This window comes from Pan paniscus, chromosome 4, assembly GCF_029289425.2.
Source record: "Pan paniscus chromosome 4, NHGRI_mPanPan1-v2.0_pri, whole genome shotgun sequence".
In the NCBI taxonomy this organism is placed as follows: Eukaryota; Metazoa; Chordata; class Mammalia; order Primates; family Hominidae; genus Pan; species Pan paniscus.
In genome coordinates, this window is record NC_073253.2 from 152,807,729 (window position 1) to 152,827,293 (window position 19,565).

Consider the following 19,565-nt stretch of genomic DNA (forward strand, 5'->3'; position numbering starts at 1 on the left):
GTCCCCCTTGGCAGGAGGGACACCAAGAAGCACCCTTCTTTCCACATCTTCGTTCTCATCCTTCATGTTTTGATCTAAAGCCCTCCTGGATAGTGAAACCCCATCTATACTAAAAATATAAAAATTAGCTAAGCATAGTGTTGGGGACCTGTAATCCCAGCTACTTGGGAGGTTGAGGCAGAATAATTACTTGAACCTGGGAGGCAGAGGTTGCAGAGAGCTGAGATCACTCTACTGCACTCCAGCCTGGGCAACAGAGGGAGACTCTGTCTCAAAAATAAATAAATAAATGAAAAATAAAGTCCTCCTGGGATGAGTCTGCCGGCCCTAGCTATTCAGTGCTTGGATTTACAGTGACCTCAGCACAATACTGGCCTCAAAGCCCTTCATGTCACTGGAATGATGGCTGCTTCGAGAAAACCCCGCCTTTTCATCTGTCAGTAAGAGAACTCACTCTAAGATCTCATCATTGACATTTATCAGGACAAATTTCTGAAATCTCTTTAGAAGAAATGACAATCCCAACTCTTTGATATGATTAGTTATGGCATATCTGCCTGAAGCAATATTATACAAACATGGAAGGTGATCATTTATGAAAGCATGGAGTATGAGAAACAGCTCATGACAAAATATTGAGAAAATGCAAGACTGTGCATGTGTTGTGATTATAATCATGTGAAAACTGTGTGTGTATGTAAACAAATATTAGAAAGAGCATCATAAAATAAAAATGATTACTGGATGGTTAAAAGCTTTTTTCTCCTTGGAAAATTCCCTTTAGTGTGGTTATGTTGTTTTCATAAATAAAATTTGAAAATAAGTCTTGCAAGCATTACGTGTTGTCAAAAAAAATTTTATGGTGTCAATGGTAAATATACATAAGAATCACCTGAAAAGCTTACTAAAAATGCATATTCACAGGCTCCAGCCCAAGAAATTCTGATTCTATAGGTCTGAGGAATGGCTGCATTTTTAACAAGCATCCAGAGTCATTTTGTTAGAAGTGGTGCGTTGACCACATTTGAAAAACACTGCCATAGATGGTGTCTCAGAGTCACCTAAAAATAGAGTTGGGACATTATCTGTGCCAAAACAGCCTAGCTTTGTGTTGCACCAAAAACTCTAGGCCAGGCCGGGAGCAGTGGCTCATGCCTATAATCTAAGCACTTTGGGAGGCCAAGGTGGGTGGATCACCTGAGGTCAGGAGTTTGATACCGGCCTGGACAACATGGTGAAACCCCATCTCTACTAAAAATACAAAAATTAGCTGGGCATGGTGGCGGGAACCTATAATCCCAGCCACTCGGGAGACTGATGCAGGAGAATTACTTGAACCCAGGTGTGGGGGGACAGAGGTTGCAGTGAGCTGAGATTGCGCCACTTCACTCTAGCCTGGGCAAAAGAATGAAACTGCGTCTCAAAAAAAAAAAAAATACTCTAGGCCAATATTGCTCTATCATTGTTGGGGAAACAGTAAGAAAATTTAAAACAAACACTCCATGTTAAGAAAAATGCACTCTCCCTGGTTTGTAAAGTGAAATTTCACTAAAAGGTACAGCTTTGATGATTTTTCTTTGAGTCTTCCAAGTAAACTTAAAGCTGTCTGATAAAAGCAACCCAATTTTGAACAGTTACACTTGTCCATTTCCCTTAGAGTCCCACACTTCCTGTATCTTATTTCATGCCTTCCTAACAGGTGCCACACAAGTTCAGCTGTAATCTGCCTTCAAGTGTAAGGCATGGTAATTTCAAGCCCTACAGCTGGATAACATACTCTGCATAAGCCAGCCTTCTGAATAATTCAATATTCATTTTCTTTATTAGTGATGTAGGATTTTTCTTCTTGGTCACTTTGCAGGCTGGGGACCCCTGGCTGGTGACGCCCCGCCCAGACCTCGCTCAGCCACGCTGGCATGCCCCAGCTCACCTGTGTGATAGTTTGTATCCGCATTGGGCGGTTCTTGAGCTCTTGTACCACACCCAAGAAGAATGAAGATAGGCAAGACATTGAAGGGTGAGGAGGGCAGAGAAGAATTTTATTGAGTGATGACACAGCTTTTAGCAGAGAGGGGACATGGGGCTGGTCCCCCTACCTGAAGACGGGAAAGTTCTTCGTGTGGCTGGTTCTGCCTTTTATGGACTCAGAATAAGGATTATGTGCTGATTGGTTTGTGAGTATGCAAAAAAGATTAAACAAAGACACCACTCAAAGGTGGGCATGATAGTGTAGAAAACCAATTAGGAAAGGGTAGATATATATAAAATAGGTGAAGGGTAAGCACCAATCAGAGGAAAGCGAACCAAACAGGAAGACAAGTTCTCAATCCAGTCCGAAGATTTAACTTGTAGCTTGGCTTTCAGGCTTTAAACTGTCTCCAGCTTGCAGTGGGGTTTTACCACAGGCCCACCCCTATCTGCCTAGGCATTTGGCAGCCGCCTGCCACTCTCATTAGGGTGACCAACTCATCACAGTTTGTTCAGGAGTTTCCTGATGTTAGCACTGAAAGTCTTATGTTTGGGAACCCCCTGCTCCTCAGTCCTGTGCAAACCAAGACCGGGACAGTTGGTCACCCTAACCTTCCATACAGCTTAAAAGAAAAGACATTCTCCAGGAGGAGAAGTCAGCCTCCACAGTGTCCCCAGGGAGCACAGGCAAAAACTTAGCTTTCTAAAGAAAAAACAAAAATACAGGTAAGGTGCTGTTCTATAGATAGATAGATAGATAGATAGATAGATAGATAGATAATAGATATTTTTTGAGACAGAGTCTCGCTCTGTCACCGGGCTGGAGTGCAGTGGCGGGATCTTGGCTTACTGTAACCTCCAACTCGCTGGTTCAAGCGATTCTCCTGCCTCAGCCTCCTGAGTAGCTGGGATTACAGGCGCGCATCACCATGCCTGGCTAATTTTTATATCTTTAGTACAGATGGGGTTTCACCATGTTGGCCAGAATGGACTCGATCTCCTGACCTCGTGGTCCTCCTGCCTTGGCCTCCCAAAGTGCTGGGATTACAGGCGTGAGCCACCGTGCCGGACCTGCTGTTCATTATTTTAAGAAATAGGACATTTCGGGCAGGGTGCAGTGGCTCATGCCTGTAATCCCAGCACTTTGGGAGGCCGAGACAGGCAGATCACTTGAGGTCAGGAGTTCAAGACCAGCCTGGCCAACATGGTGAAACCCCATCTCTACTAAAAAAAAAAATACAAAAATTAGCTGGGAGTGGTGGCATGTGCCTGTAATCCCAGCTACTCGGGAGGCTGAGGCAGGAGAATCACTTGAACTGGGGAGGTGGAGGTTGCAGTGAGCTGAGATCACGGTACTGCACTCCAGCCAGGGCGACAGAGTGAGACTCCATCAAAAAAAAAAAAAAAAAAAGAAAGAAAAGAAAGAGAAGAAAAGAGAAGAGAAGGAGAGGGGAGGGGAGGGGACATTTCGGCCAGGCACAGTGGCTCACGCCTGTAATCCCAGCACTTTGTGAAGCCAAGGCGGGCAGATCACTTGAGGTCAGGAGTTTGAGACCAGCCTGGCCAACACAGTGAAACCCCATCTCTACTAAAAATACAAAAATTTAGCCGGGCGTGGTGGTGCACTCCTGTAATCCCTCCCAGCTACTCGGGAGGCTGAGGCAGGAGAATCGCTTGAACCCAGAAGGCAAAGGTTGCAGTGAGCTGAGATTGCACCATTGCACTCCAGCCTGGGCAACAAGAGCGAAACTCCGCCTCAAAGAATAAAAAATAAAAAAAATATATATAGAAAAGAACATTACCCTTAAGTGGTTTCAGAGAAGGAGCCAGAGATGTAAAGGTGTTGTAAGCACTTTCCTATTTCTCCTCTCTTCTTACAAACGTTCATTACTTTGAGAAAATTTTACTAAGATTTGTGCATGTTAAACTCATCATCACAAAGGAGAGATTTGTAAAGCTGGATCGGGTGGTCTGAAAGCAGAATTCAGAGATAAAGGGTAAAACTGTAAAGAGGATGTGAAATTTTTCATCAAGTAGAATTTGATAAAAGGCAACTCCTACACTTGTTTTTACATAAGTAGTTTTATTGTGGTGCCTTTGAAAATTCTCTTAAATCCTAAAAAGTTATTAAGATGACCTAGAAAGCTAAAAAAAATTATGTGTCCCAGCAGAATCTGTTCCAACATGTAGGACGAAAAATTTTCAGAATTACTCTGCCCACATCAAAATTTTACTACTTTAAAATATTGCAAGCAGTTCATAGAATCTCCAGAAACTCATTTCAAAATCAGTTCCAAACTACAATTTTCAAAAGCAGTTCATATTTTTGGCTCAGGAGTAATCCTACCAACAGCTGGTTGACACAGTGAAAAACATACTTGTGTATCTATTTAGCACATTTGCCTACTTGAATTCTTGGGTGCAATATCAACTATCCTTAAAAAGCCAGTTTAAATAGAAAAAGAGGGACTCCTCCCTAACTCATTTTATGAGGCCAGCATCATCCTGATAACAAAACCTGGCAGAGACACAACAAAAAAAGAAAATTTCAGGCCAATACCCCTGATGAACATCAATGCAAAAATCCTCAATAAAATACTGGCAAAACGAATCCAGCAGCACATCAAAAAGCCTATCCACCACAATCAAGTCGGCTTCATCCATGGGATGCAAGGCAGGTTCAACATATGTAAATCAATAAACATAATCCATCACATAAACAGAACCAATAACAAAAACAACCTGATTATCTCAATAGATGCAGAAAAGGCCTTCAACAAAATTCGACACGCCTTCATGCTAAAAACTCTCAATAAACTTAAGTTATTGATGGAATGTATCTCAAAATAATAAGAGCTGTTTATGGCAAACCCACAGCCAATATTGTACTGAATGGGCAAAAACTGGAAGCATTCCCTTTGAAAACCGGCACAAGACAAGGATGCCCTCTCTCACCACTCCTATTCAACATAGTATCGTAAGTTCTGGCCAGGGCAATCAGGCAAGAGGAAGAAATAAAGGGGATTCAAATAGGAAGACAGGAAGTCAAATTGTCTCTCTTTGCAGATGACATGATTGTATGTTTAGAAAACCCCATCGTCTCAGCCCAAAAGCTCCTTAAGTTGATAAGCAACTTCAGCAAAGTCTCAGGATACAAAATCAATGTGCAAAAATCACAAGCATTCCTATACGCCAATAATAGAGAAACAGAGAGCCAAATCATGAGTGAACTCCCATTCACAATTGCTTCAAAGAGAATAAAATACCTAGGAATACAACTTATAAGGGATGTGAAGGACCTCTTCAAGGAGAACTACAAACCACTGCTCAATGAAATAAAAGAGGACACAAACAAATGAAAAAACATTCCATGCTCATGGATAGGAAGAATCAATATTGTGAAAATGGCCATACTGCTCAAAGTAATTTATAGATTCAATGCTATCCCCATCAAGCTACCATTGACTTTCTTCACAGAATTAGAAAAAAAATACTTTAAATTTCATATGGAACCAAAGAAGAGCCCATATAGCCGAGACAATCCTAAGCAAAAAGAACAAAGCTGGAGGTGTCACGCTACCTGACTTTAAACTATACTACAAGGCTACAGTAACCAAAGCAGCATGGTACAGGTACCAAAACCTGTATAGAAATATAGACCAATGGAACAGAACAGAGCCCTCAGAAATAACGCCACACATCTACAACCATCTGATCTTTGACAAAGCTGACAAAAACAAGCAATGGGGAAAAGATTCCCTATTTAATAAATGGTGTTGGGAAAACTGGCTACCCATAGGCAGAAAACTGAAACTGGACTCCCTCCTTACACCTTATCCAAAAATTAACTCAAGATGGATTAAACACTTAACATAAGACCTAAAACCATAAAAACCCTAGAAGAAAACCTGGGCAATACCATTCAGGACATAGGCATGGGCAAAGCCTTCATAACTATAACACCAAAAGCAATGGCAACAAGAGCCAAAATTGACAAATGGGATCTGATTGAACTAAAGAGCTTCTGCACAGAAAAAGAAACTATCATCAGAGTGAACAGGCAACCTACAGAATGGGAGAAAATTTTTGCAATCTATCCATCTAACAAAGAGCTAATATCCAGAATCTATAAGGAACTTAAACAAATTTACAAGAAAAAAAAAAAACTCATCCAAAAGTGGGCAAAGGATATGAACAGACACTTCTCAAAAGAAGACATGCATGCAGCCAACAAACATATCAAAAAAATCTCATCATCACTGGTCATTAGAGAAATGTAAATCAAAAATACAGTGAGATACCATCTCACGCCAGTTAGAATGGCAATCATTAAAAAGTCAGAAAACAGATGCTGGAGAGGATGTGGAAAAATAGGAATGCTTTTACACTGTTGGTGGGAGTGTAAATTAGTTCAACCATTGTAGAAGACAGTGTGGCGATTCCTCAGGGATCTAGAGCCAGGAATACCATTTGACCCAGCAATCCCATTACTGGGTATATACCCAAAGGATTATAAATCATTCTACTATAAAGACACATGCACATGTATGTTTATTGCGGCACTATTCACAATAGCAAAGACTTGGAACCAACCCAAATGCCCATCAGTGATAGACCAGATAAAGAAAATGTGGCACATATACACCATGGAATACTATGCAGCTATAAAAAAGGATGAGTTCACGTTCTTTGCAAGGACATGGATGAAGCTGAAAACCATCATTCTCAGCAAACTAACACAGGAACAGAAAACCAAACATCACATGTTCTCACTCATAAGTGGGAGTTGAACAGTGAGGACACACGGACACAGGGAAGGGAACATTACACACTGGGGCTTGTCAGGGGGTGGGGGTCTAGGGGAGGGATAGCATTAGGAGAAATACCTAATGTAGATGATGGGTTGATGGGTGCAGCAAACCACCATGGCACGTGTATACCTAGGTAACAAACCTGCACGTTCTGCACATGTATCCCAGAACTTAAAGTATAATTTTAAAAGCCAGTTTAATAGCCAGTAAGTTAACAACAATTATAAGTTTCAGTTTTTCAATCTTTTAAGACCATTAAGATACAATGAAGAAAAGTTTATTCAGCCAGTGCTTTCACTAAGGAATTTGAACTGCCCAATGCAGAAAACCATGTGAGAAGTCAACAATTTTTAAACCAAAGCCACCAGCTATTATTTTTTTCTGAAGGGTACTCTGTGAGATGTTAGTAAGTAATATGTTAACACAAAAAGTTGGGGGGAGTTCACGCTAAATAAGATTGGGAAACGCTGAAATAGTTTAACATGTTTCTTTACTGTAAGACTTTTGAGACATAACAATGATAATGGACACTGACACTCTTCAAGGTGGGGTGTGACATGTTTTTTCCAAACTTATTTGACCAAATTTTGTCAGAATCTCTAAATTCTCACTGATGAATGTAGAGAAATACTGCTCTTGTCCTCCTAAATTTGGTAACTCGGCTCCTTGAAAGTTCAGACTAACCCTATTTTCAGTCATTTTGCAGTGAAACTAGTTTTTATTTGCAAATAGCCAGAGCAGCTTTGCCCAAAGCATAGAACAGTTCGAGCGACGTTCTAAACATAGAGATTTCAACATATTTTGAGACTATTCTTATAACAAATGTCATTACCTAACAAACAAGGCAATGAGACCTACTAGAAAGTACTTGTGGCTTTGAACTTGGAGAATTTCACTTTGATGACTTAGAAAGGCAGATGAATTACTGCCAGTGGGGCAGGGCTTTGTTTGGACTGTAGATCTCTAGTCGGTGGTTTGAAAAGCTGTAAATGATCAGATATGGCCGTTTGTAGTTGGGAATGCTTATCTGCAATTGGGTACTTTCTAAATGAAATACTCATATTTCCCAGCCCAAATTGTACTGTGGATCTATAAACAATCCAAACTCCTGGCTTCTGATCCCAGCACTGAGGAAAAGGAGGAAGAGTAAAAGAATTGACCAGGGTTAGCCATTAAAAGAAAAGTTTAAAGAAAGAATCAGAGAGGGGCAGGGCTACCCTACAGACAGGCAGTTAGGATATACCGACCTGTGCTCTATCTTATTCACTGCTTTACACAGTGATTTCAACAACCAATTTGTCTATAAGAATAAGGTCTATGGTAAAAATCCAGTTAGTCACAAAGTTGCTATTAAATGAGATAAGGTAAAATGGGTCAAATTGTTGCATACATTTCTCCTTAATGGTATAGATATCAAATGTGTAGACAATCAAATGTTACTTTAGTTCAGATGTGAGGTGACATATGTTTGCTTTCTATCACGAAGAAATTAAAGTTTTACTCTTTAAAGACATCAAAATGGCACTGGGCATAGTAATAAAGAATATAAAACCATGAAAACAAAATTTGTATTGGGAAAGAAAATGTCATGTACAATAAATGTAAGTCTGATGAAATGTATTACATTAACAAATTTTGTTTAAGAAACAAATACAGGTTTAGTAAACGAAGAATGTGGAAGCTTAGATTTCCATACACAATTTCCACACAGTTTTAAGTAACAAGATCTCAATTTGCATAAATTATATAGATCACTGAGGGAAAAGTGTATTGGTTGGTGACTATTTCCCATCATCAATTCACTTTGTACCTTAGAGATCTTTTACCATGATCTCAACTTTCATAGTCCTGATACTGTTCTAAAAAGGCCTTCTCAATCCCTAACTGGGTACTTACCAGGAGGTTATGTCACAGGTAGGGTTTTTTTGTTCATCGTGAATTAAATAAATTCCTCATGCTCTTAAATAAACTTCATGGTTTTCAAGACAGCTGCTTGAGCCAAATCTGGAAGAGCTCTTCCATTCTGGGATGTGCTTAAGTCACGTGTACATATGTGTAAAGAGTTTGGAAATGGCATCAGAATGTGTGGGCAACTTTGTTGATACATGTTTAAGCCTCGTGTGAGCTAATAGAATCTATGCAATTCTGGAGACTATAGGTAAAAATGAATTATCTGTATATGGTATAGAAAACAATCTTCTATGAAAAATACTCTGTTTGCTTACTTCTATCCCGCAAACAGAAAACATCCAACAAGAACAATTTTATCTATGTTTATTTAATTACAACAAAGAACGATGTATGCCAAATGGAAAAAAATATTTTAAAATGATAAAAATATTTAGAAACAGAAACGACTAAATTTAGCTGAAGAATCACCCAGGTGCCATTAAAACACATTTGGAACTTATAATTGGTTATTAGTGTAAGTTAAATTTAGCAACCGAGTCCAAGTTCACTAAGAGTTGTCAAAATACTTTCAAAATGTTACATCAAAAATTGACAACATCCATAAGTATTACATAAAAAGCAAACAAAAAATCATTTAAAAAATGTATCCTGAGATAAAATAAAAATCACACTATGCTAGATTTATTCCCCCTTTCCCCTCACATACAACTGTGAGGCTTCAGTATTTTGCATGTTCCAGGATAAAGTAATAATAATACATGTTGATGCAAATTTCAGCCATTAAAATTAAACTACTTAATAACTTAAATATTCCTACAATGAAACATCCAGACTCTAGTTTCACTAATCAAAATTTTATGAAGACATAAATTGCATTTGGTTTTAACTCCTCAAATCACGACTGAAAACTTTCAACAAAGAATTCTAGGCTTTTTTTTTCTCATACAAACTGACCCAGAATATATTTTAAGAAATGTTTATTTTCTGTGCATATTTGTTTTAAAATTATAAATCCCTGAGCACTTTTTCTTCTTCCTCCTCATCACTGTCGGTGACATTGACTTGCTGGATGCTAGAAGGAGTTGATGTCGGGGCTGTGAAGACATTCTCCAAGGTTCCAATGTCCAGCTGAGGCACAGGGTGTAAGTTTTCTTCCCCACTGTGGCTATGACTATTATAGTAAGAAGTTCCATTCATGTTCTCACAACTCCGAGAATTTTCACTATGTGTGCATTCACTTGAGTAGTCTCTAAAAGAATAGTCTCTATTTAAAGTTGAAAAGATACCCTCATGTTTTGGGTACCTGTCTTCATAATAACTAAGGCATTCTGGCATTGAACTCGGAAAATTTCCATAGCCAAAGGGAGGCCTACTGTAAGGGCATGTACTGCAGCAGAAAAACACAAACAAGGAATTAGATCTTGCCCACATATTGCCTTGCATACAGACTAACAGAGCAAGTTAATGCATCCTCTTTGGGGTTTGGAAAGTTCCTTTCTGCAAACACTTCATGTATTCCTCTGCTCTTTTCCCACTGCCCAGTCCCCACCCACAAGAAACAGGAAAGGGAGCTTGTGACTGGAATACTCACCAGCACTATTATCTATCGTTAGCCTCAGGCTTCTTACCTTTTACAACCATGATAACAAAATTGCTTATTCTGGTCTTTCTCTCATGATGCCTCATACCATATAAGGTTTTGGAAATGCAGATGTGTGTTGAGCTATGCTAAGAATTGACACTCAGTGGTTGGGCGCGGTGGCTCACGCCTGTAATTCCAATACTTTGGGAGGCTGAGGCGGGCGGAACATGAGGTCAAGAGATAGAGATCATCCTGGCCAACATAGTGAAACCCCATCTCTACTAAAAATACAAAAAAATAGCTGGGCATGGTGGTGCATGCCTGTAGTCCCAGCTACTCAGGAGGCTGAGGCAGGAGGATCGCTTGAACCCGGGAGGTAGAGGTTGCAGTGAGCCGAGACTGCGCCACTGCACTCCAGCCTGGTGACAGAGTGAGACTCCGCCTCCAAAAAACCAAAAACAAACAAAAAAACCCACAGAATTGACACTTAGTAAACAATGCAATAGTGCAATAGTTGTTTTTAGTGGTATTTGAAAGGAAGCTCATGGTGGGGGGGAAATGTATAACTAGATTGAAATCAAGAGATCCAGAATATTGAGGCACTGGAACAGAAGACAAGTTAAATTTTTTCATTGACATTCAATAATAAAGTAAATTTAAAACACTGTTACTACTAGAAAGATTTAAAACTGATAGTAAACTATGGTCTTAAAGGTCTTTTCCAAAACATTTTTTGGAGGGCAGGAATGTGAAGAATCAAAAAGACATTTTGCAGTTTTACAAGTTATGGATTTTTGGCCGGGCGCGGTGGCTCACGCCTGTAATCCCAGCACTCTGGGAGGCCGAGGTGGGCGGATCACAAGGTCAGGAGATCAAGACCATCCTGGCTAACACGGTGAAACCCCGTCTCTACTAAAAATACAAAAAATTAGCCAGGCGTGGTGGCGGACGCCTGTAGTCCCAGCTACTCAGGAGGCTGAGGCAGGAGAATGGCGTGAACCCAGAAGGCGGAGCTTGCAGTGAGCCGCGATCACGCCACCACACTCCAGCCTGGGTGACAGAGTGAGACTCCATCTCAAAAAAAAAAAAAAAGTCAAATCCAAGATTTCTGCCATTTGCTGGGCACAGTAGTGCATGCCTGTAGTCCCAGCTACTCAGGAGGCTGATGCAGGAGGATCGTTTGAGCCCAGGAGTTTGAAGCCAGCCTGGGCAATATAGTGAGACCCCATCTCAAAAAAAAATTTTTTTTAAAAAGATTATACCTCAAAAATTCTGCTACTCAAACCCATTTGTCAATTGTTTTTAAGTATTATTCTCTCTTTCAAAGGCATAGAGCAGGAATTATAGGAAGAGGTAGAGTCCAACCATCTAGTGACAGATAACATAAACATAATGAACATACTCATCGGCAAAACCCATGGCAAGTTAAGTGTTTCATTTCTGGCCTACACACACACACACACACACACACACACACACACACACACACACAGAGTCAACTTTGTTACCTTACTTTTAAAAACCTAAGTATGACAGACATACTAGACTATTATCTCAAACTCTGAAACTATGCCCTACCCCCAAATCTTCAAGTGCTAGGTACCTTGCTCATGTTAATTATAACAAATGAGGTAAAGTTTCTAAAATTTTTCAGGTTTCCATGCCTACTGCCACTCTTAGTTCAGGCATTTTAAATTTAATACACATGTCCTGAATACACTGTGTTTCTTTTCTGTTTCTTTTTTTTGAGACAGAGTCTCGCTCTGTCACCCAGGCTGGAGTGCAGTGGCATGAATTTGGCTCACTGCAACCTCCGCCTCCCAGGTTCAAGCAATTCTCCTGCCTCAGCCTACCGAGTAGCTAGGATTACAGGTGCCCGCCACCATGTCCGGCTAATTTTTGTATTTTAGTAGAGATGGGGTTTCACCATGTTGGCCAGTCTGGTCTCGAAATTCTGACCTCAGGTGATCCGCCTGCCTCAGCCTCCCAAAGTGCTGGGATTATGAGTGTGAGCCACCGTGCACGGCCAAATACACTGTGCTTCTGGCTAGCACAACTTTGCTCATATAGCAGGTCTCTCTATCCATTGAATTCCACAGATAATTCAGGGATGAAAAGAGGCTGACTATGGGTACAAACATACAGTTAGATAGAAGATGTAAGTTCTAATGTTCAGTAGCACAGTAGGGTGCCTATAGTTAGCAACAATGTCTGGTGTATTTCAAAGTAGCTATAAGAGAGGACTAAAAATGTTCCCAATATACAGAAATGATAATCAAGGTGACAGATAACCAATGCCCTGACTTGATCATTACACATTTTATACATATTTATGACAAGTACCCCATAAATATGTAAAATGTTATATATCAATAAAACAAAAATCTATCCTTTCCACAAAGCCTTCATTTCAGCTAGAAATAATTCACCCAATAACTGTCTTTTTCAGGACTCAATGTAGGCAAGACGCTATGTAAGGCTTGGTAGATAATTTTTTAAAAAACGTAAAATCTAGGTATATATTAGACATGTGCTAAAGTCTATAACGCCAGCATTACAGTGACTATTTTGGTGTGGTAAAGACGAGTTCGTGTTATATTCAGAGAACAAAAAGATCAATTAAGACAAAGGCAATCCTAGAAGGTTACATGAGTGAAAGCAAAAAACTATAAAAGCATCATGGTGTAGGGGGAAAAACATTAATTAGAATAGTCCAAATAATAATATTATCCAATATGTAAGCATTTACTATTTTTTAGGCATTGGCCAAGGAGTGTATATGTTATTTCAATATAACACTGAACAACACTCAGAACGACCCTAAGACACAGATACTATAAATATCTCCACTGTACAGATGAGGAAATGGAGCTTTAAAAAGGTTAAGTAACTCGCTCAAAGTGATATAATTAGTAAGTGGTAGACAGAATCAGGCAATTTGACTCCAGAACTTGTTCTCCTAACTACCATGCCGCCCTACCCAGGCTCTAGTTCTAGCTATGCCACATAAGAATCTGGTAAACTTAAGTAAATCTTACTTTATCTGATCCTTGTGTCCTTCTTATATAAAATTGGGATAACAATGTCTGTTCTGTCAACCTAAAAGGTCTGTCATAAGGAACAGGAGAATATAAGTGATGGAAACTAGAAACACTATTTCAATGTATGATTGGTAAGTCTTATAAGAAGTTACTGCAATTTTTAGCTTGAGGATTTGTATTTGGTTCTTTTTTAATTTCTATCTCCTTATTGATATGATCTATTTGGTGAAACATTGTTCTCCTGGTTTCCTTTAGTTCTTTGTCCATGGTTTCCTTTAGTTCCTTGAGCATATTTAAAACAGCTGATTTAAACTGTCTATTAAGTCCAATGTCTCAGCTTCCTTGGGGATAGTTACTGTTAATATTATTTCCTTGTGAATGCCCTACTTTCTTGTTTCTTTGCATGTCTTGTAACTTTTTTGTTGAAAACTGGATGTTTTGAATATTATAATGTGATGCCACTAGAAATCAAATTCTTTCCCTTATCCAAGGTTTGTTGTTGTTGCTTGTTTGGGGTTGTAGTTGTTTATTTGGTTTTCTAGAGTATTTTTGTAAAGACCGTATTCTTTGTTATGCATGGTCATTGAAATCTCTGTTCAATTAGCTTAGCGGTCAGAAATTTGATAGAGATTTCCTTAAAAACCTAGAAACAAAAACAAAACAAAACATATTTTCCTGGTCTTTACAGATTGGCTTTGAACTGGGGCACTCCTTAAATACTTAGCCAGGCTATTTTCAATTCTGCCTTAGTCTTTACTTCCTGCTTATACAGAGCCTACAGATCAGTCAGAGTTAAAAGCTTGGGGTCTTTTTGTGTATTTTCTGAACATGGGTCTAGCTCTGGATATGTGTGTGGCCTTCTGGATTTCCCATTTATATATATATAATATATTTTATATATGTAATTTAAGAGATGGGGTTTTGCTGTCACCCAGGCCAGAATGCAGTGGTATGATCATAGCTCACTACAGTCTCAAATTCCTGGGCTCAAGCAATCTTCCTGCCTCAGCCTCCCAAGTACCTGAGACTACAGGTACACCACCACACCCAGCAACTTCCAGAGACTTGAATGATTGGTTTTCAAAAATAGTTTTCACCACTTACACTTGTTTGCTAGAGACTGGGTCCACAGAGCTCCCTGTGCTGCCATCTCAAAAATGAACCGTACTCTCACTTACCTTTTTAATTATTTGATTCTATTTCTATTCTTGAGCTTTGCTCTTGGGTGCAGTTAAATTACTTAAAAACAAGTTGGTCCTTTCAGGTCTTGCTTTTAAGAATTTTGAGCTGGGCGCGGTGGCTCACGCCTGTAATCCCAGCACCTTGGGAGGCCGAGGCGTGTGGATCACCTGAGGTCAGGAGTTTGAGACCACCCTGGTCAACGTGGTGAAACCCCGTCTCTACTAAAAATACAAAAATAAGCCGGGCATGGTGGTGCGGCCTGTAGTCCCAGCTACTCCGGAGGCTGAGGCAGGAGAATTGCTTGCTCGAACCTGGGAGGCTGAGGTTGCAGTGAGCCAAGATCATGCCACTGCACTCCATCCTGGGTAACAGAGTGAGAATTCGTCTCAAAAAAAAAAAAAAATTAGAGCACAATGGCTCATGCCTGTTAATTCCAGCACTTTGGGAGGCCAGGAGTTTGAAAACAGCCTGGGCAACAAAGTGAGGCCCTGTCTCTACAAAAACATGAGAATATTAGCTGGGCATGGTGGTGCACACCTGTAGTCCCAGTTATTCAGGAGGCTGAGAAAGAAGGATCACTTAGGCCCAGGAGTTCGAGGCTGCAATGAGCTATGATCATGCCACTGCACTCCAGCCTGGGTGACACAGCAAGACCCACCCCGTAACTAAAAAAAAAAAAAAAAAAAAAAGAATTTTTAGTTGTGACCATAGCAACATTTAGGCTAAGGCTATCTGAAGCAAGACCCTTCTGAGTACCCAATGTTCTGTGCCCCATAAAAGTTTTCCAATCTAGTTGGTGGGACTATTCACAGCACTGTGTTAGTGCACGATTGCCAGATATTGTTTTCTCTGATCCTTTCAGGTGGTTCTTTCACTGCCTTGGGTTGTTTCTTCACAAGCATGCACTAATTAGTACTTCACTGAATAATCAAGAGGGACCCTACACAGTCATCTGGAGTTCCCTCTGTGCGTAGCTCTCTTTTCTCTGGTACTCTATCCTGAAAAGTCTAGCTAATTAGGTCTCATTGGATTTCCAGTAGAGATGGGTGAAACCCCATCTGTACTAAAAATATAAAATTAGCTGGACGTGGTGGTGGGCACCTGTAATCCCAGCTACTCGGGAGGCTGAGGCAGGAGAATCACTTGAACCCTGGAGGCAGTGCAGTGAGCCGAGATTGTGGCATTACACTCCAGCCTGGGCAAAAAGAGCGAAACTCCATCTCAAAAAGAAAAAGAAATGTCTGCATCCAGTGGACAGGGTGATTTTAGACTCTGAACCAATGTGTGAAACACCTTGGGAATTTTATTTCTAATGAAAATCACATAGAGCCCTGAGTAAAAACAAGATTCTTTCTGTGCTTTACCTGGATCAACGACAAAAATTTTATATTCCTTTTATCAAGGTTAAGAAGTCCTTCCAGCCAGGTGTGGTGGCTCACGCCTGTAATCCCAACACTCTGGGAGGCTAAGGCGGGCAGATCACTTAAGGCCAGGAGTTCAAGACCAGCCTGACTAACATGGCAAAACTCAGTCTCCACTAAAAATACAAAAATTAGCCAGGCATGGTAGCATGTACCTCTAATCCTAGCTACTCAGGAGGCTGAGGCACGAGAATCGCTTGAACCCCAGAGGCAGAGGCTGCAGTGAGTTGAGATCACACCACTGCACTCCAGTCTGGCAAACAGAGCAAGACCCTGTCAAAAAAACAGAAAAAAGAAAAATTCCTTCCAGGGTCTTGGCTTTATAAAGAGGTTTTAGTTTCAGTACCTATCCCCACCTTGAACAGGGGAGCAGAGCAGGGTCAAGACCTCATCTTTTTTCCCTTCACAGACATTAAAACTCAAGTTTAGGTTTTTTTCTGTTTTTGTTTTTGTTTTAGAGACAGGATCACAATTTGTTGCCAAGACTGGCCTCGAACTCCACCTCAGCCTCCCAAGTAGCTGGGACTACAGGTGCATGACAGCACATCCAGCTTAAAACCCAAGTTTATAACCAATGAAACTATTTCTGAATCTGAAAATCATCTCCAGGACCACTACAACTAATTTTCAACTTGTTGATCATTTTGGCACATGGTGAGTTCCTTGCTGGGGAGTTCAGGTAGGTATTAAATTGTTCATATTTAAATTTAACATTTCTAGGTAGTTACAGCAGAAGGTATTCTATGTTAACTAAGTCTATCATGTTTTGGGACTGTTAGTTTCCCTCCTCCATAAGTTTAGGCAAAAGTTTGTATATGTATGCAGATATGCATTATTATGGAAGAAGTCCATAACTTCAATCAAATTCTCAAATGGGTCTCTGACCCAAACAAAGGTTAAAGAGAATTGCTTTTAACCTTTGATTCATTTGCCTAAAATTTTACAATTTAGATGCTATTTCTACAAATCCAGGAATTCTTTGAACTTACTTTCCCTACAATATATCTGAGTGTATTTTCCATATATTTCAAGATAGTAAATCCCCATTTATCTTCATATCTTTTCTTTATCCCTACTTACATAGATTTTAAACATATTTTTTACCCAATGGCCAACAGAATGAAGATCCTATGTATCTACCTTGAATGTGAAAGCCCAATATACTGCAAGAAGAAGGAAGAGGAAGGGGTAGGGAGAAAAGAACTAGTCTGAAGAATTAATGTAGTATACAGAAAGAGAGCATTTTGACAAACACAATATGATGATGGTTAAGATCTGAAGGCAGGAATAAGATGTTAGCCCCAGAGAGGGGGAGCAGCACTTCTGAGTGTCCATCTGTTTTGTAAAATGACTCCTTGATTAAACCACCTAGCCTACTTGATTTTTACTCTACATACACAGGGCAAAGTGAACTGCGTAGCGAAAAGAAACACTTTTTGGTTTTTTGAGACATGGTCTCACTCTGGTGCCCAGGTTGGAGTGCAGTGGCATGATCTTGGCTCACTGCAGCCTTCACCTCCCAGGCTCAAGTGATCCTCCCACCTTAGCTTCCTGAGTAGCTGGGACTACAGGCACATGCCACCACGACCAGCTAATTAAAAAAGTTTGGGGGTAGAGACAAGGTCTCACTAAATTGCCAGGCTGGTCTCAAACTCCTGGGCCCAACAGATTCTCTCTCCTTGGCCTCCCAAAGTGTTGGGATTACAGGCGTGAGCCACCACGCCCAGCCAAAATTTTTAATAGTGAATAATCATAAATATATACATATATGCACAAAATATGTATATATATCTCAAATGTCCATTACAATTCTAACATTGAAATAGTTGGAAAATTCCACATATAAATAACTAGAGTAGGAAGGAAATATATATATAGTTTCACTCTTGTTGCCCAGGCTGGAGTGCAGGGGTGTGATCTTGGTTCACTGCAACCTCTGCCTCCCAGGTTCAAGCGATTCTCCTGCCTCAAGCTCCCGAATAGCTGGGATTACAGGTGTCCACCACCACACCTGGCTAATTTTTGTATTTTTAGTAGAGACAGGGTTTCATCATGTTCACCAGGCTGGTCTCAAACACCTGACCTCAGGTGATCTGCCCGCCTCGGCCTCCCAAAGTGCTGAGATTACAGGCGTGAGCCACTGCATCTGCCCAGAAATATTCCTTACAGAAAATTCCATTATCAGTTGGCAGAAGAGAAAAATTGAGAGAGAATCAATTAATTTTGGCATTTAGGGTTTACTGAAATATACTATCTAGACAGTCATAAATAGATTATCTATTTCCTTGGGGAAATTATCATCAGACACATACAGGTAGAGTCAGAAAAACAACTGAAAAATATTATAATTGATAAGGCTAGTCTTCTTTTCTAAAAAACTATGCATAGCTTAATGTTTATAGTTGACATACTGCTCTGACATTCTTAAATGAAATAAAATTCAGTATAATAGCTAGTCACTTCATTTGGTTCTTCCAATAGCATTATTATTAATTAGCAGTAATAGTATTAACAAAAAAGGTAGTTTCTGTCTTCCAAGAACTTACTTTTGGGTGGGAGCAGTGGCTCATGCCTATAATCCCAGTAGTTTGGGAGGCTGAGGCAGGTGGATCACCTGAGGTCAGGAGTTCGAGACCAGCCTGACCAATATGGTGAAACCCCATCTCTACTAAAAATACAAAAATTAGCCGGGTGTGGTGATAGGCACCTGTAGTCCCAGCTACTCGGGAGGCTGAGATAGGAGAATTGCTTGAACCTGGAAGGCAGAGGTTGCAGTGAGCCAAGATTGTGCCACTGCACTCCAGCCTGGGTGACAGAGCAAGACTCTGTCTCAAAAAAAAAACAAAAAACAAAAAACAAAGAACTTACTTTCAAGAGCTTCCTTTTAAAATGTTCCTTAAAGTGTCAGATAATTTATACATTAACAGTCAAATCTTACAAGCCTTGTCCCAAATAAATAAGATAGACTTCTATGATTTAATCTATGTAATATGTAAGGAAAATTACCTGCCCCAATGTCCACTTGACTATGTGAGGTTTTTATTCAAAATATATTTTTTCCATATGATTCTCTGCTAGCAACTAACAGCAGCCAATCAAGAGGAGCTGTCATAAAAGAAGTCTTACTGATATAGTGAAAAAGACAAATATGAAATTCAAAATCAATCAAACCTGAATTTGACTATTGGCTCTGCCACTGTACAACCTTGATGAGGCTATTTACTAATCCATTTATTTAACTGAAAAAGTAGGGGAATATTATACCCAAGTCACAGGATTGTTATAAAAACTACATGTAAAAATTCTTAGCTCTCAAAACACTAAAAAGAAGAAAAATACAACAAACAAAAAAGTAGTAACAGCTAGAGTGACACTGTGGTACACAGCCCATTGTAATTGACTCTTCTTCACCTATCCTGTGAGTAAATAGGGTCCAAGCATTTCCCATATTACAAAATTAATTATGTAGCAGATACAATTTTCCACAATTTTTGTTATAGGCCTCAAGATTCTAACTAAGGCCAAGTGTTCTCAAATTTACTCATTCATTAAATTCAGTCTACATCCTTCATATTCTTCTTATATGTAGGAAACATTTTGTAAAATTCTCCAAAATTCCTGTAAAATCCTAGATCCTAGCAGATAGCAA

The 19,565-nt window shown here is 39.8% G+C and overlaps 1 protein-coding gene across 3 annotated transcripts in view; it reads right to left on the minus strand.

The window, feature by feature from the left end:
- Positions 1–6,957: 6,957 nt before the first annotated feature.
- The window catches only part of SOX30 (SRY-box transcription factor 30), a 47,639-nt gene continuing 35,031 nt past the window's right edge, over positions 6,958–19,565 (minus strand). Inside the window, exon 5 of one of the 3 annotated variants that reach the window (XM_003818991.4) lies at positions 6,958–10,077. In XM_003818991.4, the coding sequence (XP_003819039.3) occupies positions 9,696–10,077 (382 nt within the window). In that variant the 3' untranslated portion in view covers positions 6,958–9,695. The remainder of the gene's footprint in view (positions 10,078–19,565) is intronic. The other 2 variants (XM_024928976.3, XM_003818992.5) reach the window with 2 other exon arrangements.